General features: G+C 38.9%; 1 protein-coding gene across 1 annotated transcript; it reads right to left on the bottom strand.

Moving 5' to 3' along the window:
- Positions 1–142: 142 nt before the first annotated feature.
- ecrg4a (ECRG4 augurin precursor a) lies at positions 143–2,810 on the bottom strand. Its single transcript, XM_034886370.1, has 4 exons — positions 2,571–2,810; positions 1,631–1,678; positions 1,342–1,511; positions 143–340 (listed from the first exon to the last, which is right to left on the bottom strand). Exons 1-4 carry the CDS (start codon positions 2,638–2,640, stop codon positions 191–193), a joined length of 438 nt encoding a protein of 145 aa, XP_034742261.1. The 5' UTR covers positions 2,641–2,810; the 3' UTR covers positions 143–190.
- Between the last annotated feature and the right edge of the window lie 4,830 nt (positions 2,811–7,640).

Below are 7,640 nucleotides of genomic sequence, written 5' to 3'. Positions count from 1 at the left end.
TAAATAGCACACATATTGTGTTTTTGCTGTCATTGAACAGCGCTACTGCACTAAAACTAAAATGTGAGGATGGTGAGAAAGTGTTGAATGGGTTTTACTCAGTGCTGGCGGGTGTAACCAATCAATACAAAGAAGCCATGGCAGCTGTGGGGTATTTGGATATTTGCAGATTTAAAACCAACAGATGCAGTTAATAGTAGTCATAGTTGACATTAGCGCCGTGTCTGTAAGAACCAGAGTCACGTGGGCCGATGGGGGCGTTTTCGTCGTAGTGGTGCTGACGCCCCTGATCAGTGGAGCGAGCATGGTCCATCCAGTACAACAGGTCAGTCTCCAGCCTCTAGTGAGGAAAAAACACCACAGAGGTGCCTCGTTAGAAAGCTCCGCCTCAACAAATCTCTAGACACAGAGGTAGCTGATAAGGCGTCCGCTGAGACCGTCAGCAGGCTCAGCTGTGGCCAATAGACATACATGAAAGCCAAACATCGGAAAGGCCAATGCTTTCACGGCTTTGGCCTTTTACTGAAGAAACATTGGCACAGATTTAAAAAAAGGCTCCGTGAACTGGGCTGTGTGAGATTTACCGCTTCACTGGCTAAAACAATGTCGGTGAGGGGGTTATTTTGGGCACTCTGCTCTCTTATTCCTGCTCTGGTATCTGTTCCCTCCAGTCATTGCTGTCCCTGGGGAATTCTACATGACAGTCACTGACCTGAAAGAAACTGAAAATGGCTCTGTGGGATTATATTTGTACGTGAGAGTCATTTATGCATTGCCATGTATTATGTTCCACGTTTGTAGTTATTCATTCAGTCATATGGAAACATATTGAGGACAACTGTGCCTTTTGAAAAGATTCTTTTAAAGATTAGACTACAGTTTACACCAGCTTTGTCACTCCACATTTTTGTCATCCACATATCTGAGAAGTATAAAGATCCGAAATTACTAAAGATTTTATTGCCTGTTTTGTATTTGTTTTTTATTTGTGTTTTTGCTTGATCTTTCTTTTTAGCCAGGTTTAAATCCCCCGTAGAATTTATCACTAAAAAAACAAAACTGCTTAATCAGATTGTGTGCGTGTAGTTTGATCAGATTAGATTGGCAGTTGCCCGGCAACATGGCAAACAACCCAACAAATGTCAACATTTCCAGATTCAAATGGTGCTAAAATGTTGATCAGTTGCGGAAGCAGAGACGGTTTAAAACCATTGAAGGATGTGACTACACATTTTTCACCGAGGAGAAGAGCACAGCGAAATAACTGAAATAATAATACGAAAACACAAAGTGTTTCAACTTCAGCAGAAAATATGTTAAAAATAATAAATCACAACCCACCTGCTCATCAAATCCCATGTACATGAACTGCATAATCCACTGTTGTACGTCTGGTCTACTGCGATCCCAAATATTCCTCTTGGTTCTGCTTAGTTTGGCAAGGAACTCTTGAGCCTTGGAAGATGGGACGGCAACAGAGGACTTTGAGGGGGGAGTTCCAGCTCTTGCCACTGGATGGAAGCAAAATTGGGCAAAAGAATGAAAGGGCTTTTCTTTCTTTTCTTTTCTTTTTTTTTTTACTGAAGTTGACATTTGTATCAGCAGTACGATCATACTGTAAAAATGTTACCATCTCTTTTCCTTAAGATCTTGTGCAAGCTGCTGTCACCGGATACGTCTGTTAAGAAGAGGTAACACAACTGAATCAGATGTCATTTTCAGACACAATGCTAAGTTCAGTGTAAATTGTAGGTTTTTGCCAGTTACAGGCAAGCAGAATATATGTGAAGTGGATTTGTAATGCTACTTATACTGTAGATGATTCATCAAACCTCTAGCTTCATGGTCTTCAAAAAACAAGAAGGATTACAAAGGTTTTTGTATTTCTGATTATTTTGTTTGTGCTGCATCAGCTTTTTTGATTAGCCTCAGTAGTTTTATACTTGTCACTTTTTCCCTTAATATTTCAGTTAACTAAACCAGTTTTATGGATACGTTTGTTCTCTGTTTTCAATATATATATATATGAATGTCAATGGTATAGACTGTTGTTAAAGGAAATGTTGCCAACACACCAGCCACTGAAACTATTTGTTGGCCACCTGCTCTTCTCTCCCACTGGAACACTGCAGCTACAGCGTGCACCAAATGTTCATGTAGACAAAGTGTGATAACGTTCCACTACATTGCAATTGAATACCATGTACAGTATACCCTGAGATTATGCACACAAATTCATATCTTTAGGTGGACTTTATCTTTGCTTGAGCATAAAACCTTTGTACTGTGATGTAAGAAGTTGAAGGATACAGTTGGAGAAAATAGCTTGTAATAACATTTCTGCCGAAAAGTTCCAGTTACTATTAGCAGACATGTATACAATGAGTCATTCTTTCCAGAGTAGTTCTCTTTTAAGAACGAACATTCTATTAGATAAAAGCCCACACACTACAGCACAATGCCAGATGATGATTGTAGTCTGACCTTCACCATCTGGCCTTGTACTGTTGAGGTAGTTTGGACCTAAATAATGTGAGTTTTTGAAAGCAAAGCAGAATAATAGAGCTTACCTCTAAGAGCAACAATTGTCAGTAATACAGCCAACCCCATTAACCTCAAAGAGAGCTGATGGGATGTCATCCTTAACCCGCTCAGAGTTTTTACAGCAACTACTGTGCAAAAAAAAAAGTACTACACTTAACCAGAGAAAAAGAGGGGGCGGCAACCCAGACTTTCCAAATGGCAACTTGCCTCTGGGGGTGGAAAGTCGTTTACCTTCTTGCCTACAGAAACAAGACTGCAACTGGGAGATTTTCTGCTCTTAAATGCATTTTCATGTGTGTCCCAGGTATTTTTCTATCTCCCATATTTCCGGTACACGAGCAGCATTGAGAAAGAAGAAAAAGCTGAGTTTTCTGTGCCTAAAAGTGCTTTGTCATACAGGTTTGCGCTGTCCAAAAGATGTTTAGGAGTTCAAAGAATTGCAATTTCTTGCAACAAACTTTGCACAGTAATTCAAAATCACAAACTTGTTTTTCCATGCGTGTTGAAGGTGTCTCTGTAGTATTTATTACAGCAGTCTTTTCTGACTTTACACAAAAAGTCTTCGGAGTGGCAGAAGCTTCTTAAAACAAATTTATACCAGATCAAGAAAGGCTATTCTGAGTGAATTAAATTGAGAAAGTGTGCATTAGAATTTAACTTTTCATTTTGTAAAGGGAAGATTGTTATATTGTTTATAAAAAAGTGACACAGTCTCATTTTAATCCTTGCTGTGTCACTGTGTTATATATGAATATGTCATTGAATCCCTATAAAGCAGCTGTACATGCAGTAATCACAGCCTTCCTGATACTAGATTGAATTATAAAGTGTTGCTTTATGGAGTTTTACTTTTCAAAAATTCTCACTTGACTGGGATTGAACTTGTAATACGATACGTGTGTGTGAGAGAGAGGGAATTGTTTGGTTTGGATTTACAAAGTCTCTCTGTCTCTCACAAGCTGAGCTGGAATGCAGGAAACTCCGAAATTGGCAGACGACTGCACTACCCTCATGATGGATTTGGAAAGAATGTGAAGTGAGCGACAACACAAAAGACAAAAAGAGATTGAAGGCTAAAGAATACAGATAAAGCGTTTGTGAACTCTGTGCTTTACTTTTTTCATGGTTCAGGCTCTGAAACGAGTGGATGCATCCTCTTTATGAACCTGCATTTCTCCAGCTTTCCCACAAAAGCAGAATTCAGCTGCAGACGCACACTTCATTGAAGAGAAGAGACCAGCAGTCAGCTCATTCTGAAGTAGATTGATCTGAACTGTCTTGAGTCATGACCCTTGTGCTGAAAAGCATAGTGAAAGTTACCACTCTCAGACATGCGTATAGAAATGATTTTCCCTGTGTTTGTATTCATCAGATGCCTCTGAGAAGGAGCAGGCTGAGTCCCTCGCGTCTACTAACAGTCAGTCTTATCACAGGCTCACTGTCCTAAGGCACGTATTTTCATTGCTGTTGGGAAATAGAAAATACTCATCAAAACCAGATGTCTGGATTTATGAGCAGATTATAAAATCCAAAAAATTTAGCTTGAAAGCCTAAAATTCGGTTTGATCTTGTCCATCTACATCTACAGTACAACATACCGAGCTAGAGGAACAAAGCCTTGGTATAAACAATGAAATTAGCGTCTCTGTGTCAGAGCATTCTTGGAAAAAGATAAAGCAGAATAATTTAATTCTGTCATGCTGTATATGTCAAAGCATTGTTTTTGAGAGAATCGAAGTAAACACACAGCACTCCTTTTGTTCCTCCACTTCTGTCTAACTCTTTCTCTCTGCTTCCATCTTTATTCCCACTCTTGATTTGACAAACTAAGTGTTGTCACCGGCATTAAATTGAATGAAGTGTCCTTACTCTTTGGCATACAGTCATCTCTGACGCCTCTCAAAGTGACTCAAACACTCCTCATAAAATACAAACTCAAAGTACAATGAAATTCTTTTACTGCCTAAAAAGTGTGCAGATGTGAAATGTTGAACTTCAACTTTCCATTTAACCCTAAAGTTCTGTTTGAGAAACACGCATCATTGTTGATCACCTTGACATTCACTTTTCTTAATTTCTTGAGAATTGCTTATGAACAGGATTTTTAACTAACGACATGTTTTAGAAGTGTGATACAGGAAAATAATGAATTACTTTTGGAGTCTCAGATATTCCAAAGTAACACCAAGTATTTAGATACTTTAATTATTTATAAGTGCCAACACAACAATGTAAAAATCTTCCACTACATAAAAAAGGCCTGCATTCAAAATAAAAGTATTGCATTATTAACCGGAAAATAGTGTTGCCAGTTCATTAGGTATACCTACTAAAACAAATGCACTTTCACTCTCCCTCAGACTCTTAAATCTCTCATCTTTTCTTTGCCTCACTCCTCAAGTTGAGGGTCAGATTATCGTAGCCCAGCTGGCTGCCGACAGGGAAGTGAGCCCAGAAGGTACGAGCCAGATCTTGCATCCCGTCGGGAGCTGCCTGGGCTTGCAGCTCCTCCAACCACCCAAAACAGTCTAATGACCAAATACCCCAGTAGGGTAGGCTTCGTTTCTCTCTCTCCCCCATCCTGCCGGCTGCATCTCTCTCCTCTGCTCCTGTCAAAGAAGACAGTGGCAGAAAAAGTGTGTGATCATTATTTCAGAATTGCTGTGTATCACAATGTCAAGTCGCCTAATATGTAATTGTATGTATGAGCTACTGACATACCTGTAGGAGGCAGGAAGCTGAGGAGAAGAAAATAGAGCAGCACAGAAACATACAGAGCATGCATTCTTCCAGGAACTAAAAGATAAAACACAATAGACTTGACCTGGAAAAAAGTAATAACAGTAGTAAAAGTGCGTGTGTGTGTTTGTGTGTGTGTGTGTGTGTGTGTGTGTGTGTGTGTGTGAGAGAAAATTCAATTTCTTTATCAAATTTCATTGTCTGTCTTGTCTTACCGGATCAGTAGGATATTACGCTTGTTGTCCTGTCCCTTATTTTTGCTCAAACTGATCTCAGGATGAAGACTGCTCCTGGATTACAAGTAGACAAGAAGGCAGACATGTTTGTTTTTCACATATTGCCTCTTTACACCTGTGTGTCTCCAAAGCACGTCAGAGAGCCTCTTTCCTCTAATGCCCTTTTGCTTTGTATAGAGGAATATCACATCTCATTGTCCAGCCACAAATTGGCAACCTGTCTTAATGTGTTAGTAAGATGTTTTGTGTTTAGACAAGGTAAGGACACAGCCGCTTGCCCTAAAACTCCCCAATTATTTCTGTTACAATACATATTTAACTATGTTGTTGTCACAACCGCACAAGCTTTTTAGCCTTGAGCTGCTTGGAATAATGTAGATTTCAAAGTGAAAAGGGGAGAAAAAAAAGCAGTAGGAAGAGTGAAAATGTGGATGAAAGAGGGTGAAAAGATGTACCAGACAATTTTCTCACCTAGTATCCAGACAGACTGTACCAACATTCAGCCGCAGGGAGCAAAAATGGTTGTCAGGTTGTTTTTTTGACCATCCACCATTTGTCAGTTCTGTGAATGTTACTTTCTCTCAGAGGACATTGACAGAGAGATGGGGGGTTATGACTTTCTGTCGTGGGCCAGAGGAAGAGTGTGATTTCAGGTCATGGTTACTGTCAGTTCCACACAAAGTGCAGATGATTTATTTGCCAGTGAAGGCTGAAACAAACCTTTTTTTATCTAAGAGGAAAAAGCAACCTTTTTCTCCTTACTCTATTACACAAGTTGCTGATGTGGCATTCCAATTAAAAACAGTCATCTAGAACAAAATCAAATCTGTTGAAGAGCCTGACAAGAAAAAAATTCCATCAGCATAAAAATGGGCATTAGGTGGATTTTAGTGCACTAGGGAGTTTTTACAGCAGCATGACAATGTGTACATTGTGCAACAGAGTAGCTCATCGATTTGATTTTAATATTTCTGGACAACAATGGAGGCCTATGGCTATTTCTAACCTATCACGTGTAACACCTTAAAACAATTCAACGTCTAATAATAAACGTCTGTAATACATAATTTGAACTTCGTGGTGCGAGAGAGTTGATTGCAATATATGATTTCAAAGCTGGATGGGAGACACATTGAGCCTTTAAAGCAAAAATACCAAACGTTACATGCTTCTAGGTTTTCAAATGTACTGTGGGAATGCTTTGCTTCTCTTGGTTATAGTCTTTTTTCTATAGTCTAGTTTTTTTTGCCAATTTAAGACATCACCGTTTGCTCTAGGACATTCTAATGGGCATTCTTCACTTTTTTTCTGATGTTGTATAGACCAAAAGACAAAAATAATTTACAGGTTAATAGATTGCTTTGCTTTAACTGCACAGATAATATTTAAATAAAATAAATAAAAATAAATTTCATTGATGATTTTGGTGTTTTTATGAAATTTGCTTATAATGACAAAAAAAGACAACATCCCCTGCCTTATCACTGCAGAAAGAAGCCACCTGGGGCCAAGAGAACGTAAAGGAAAAGAAAAAGACAGGACAAAAGCCTTTCCATTAGTAAAAAGTGTACAAAGGAGCTCATCATGTCAGCGTGCCATGTAGCAAGGTGAGACGGTAATGGGTACTGAATAAGGTAAAAAGAAGAAATGTGAAGACAAAAACAGAGGAGCCATTATCTTGTCAATATATCACTGCTGTAACAACAAGGTTTGCTTTAATGTTGCACTATCACACTCTACATCCATTTAGTGTCATCTGTAATTTGTCATTTGTGTTTCTGTTGTTCTTTTCTGGGCTGTCTCTCGCTTTCTTTTATCTCCTGGCAGCCTGCTCAAACTACCTCCACTGTTTGTTGGAATACACAATTGTAATTTTATTTTCCCCTTGTGGTTGTGTCAAAAAGGAGGCCTATGTCTTCACACTCAGCACACTACACTGTCACTCAGCCACACATTATAAACACTACTTCCCATCTGTCTATGCAGTGATTTGTCCTGGTTTAGTTGGTGCAATTGCAGTATAGAAGGTAAACTAAATCATGGTATAGTATGCCAAAAAAAGTAATAAAAAGTCATAGTATATTATGTTGGAAAAATCATTAAAAAGTCATTCACTAGCAT

The sequence above is a fragment of the Etheostoma cragini genome, chromosome 11 (assembly GCF_013103735.1).
Source record: "Etheostoma cragini isolate CJK2018 chromosome 11, CSU_Ecrag_1.0, whole genome shotgun sequence".
NCBI lineage: Eukaryota > Metazoa > Chordata > Actinopteri > Perciformes > Percidae > Etheostoma > Etheostoma cragini.
The sequence above is the reverse complement of the archived record's forward strand: the minus strand, read 5'-3'. Positions and strand labels throughout refer to the sequence as shown.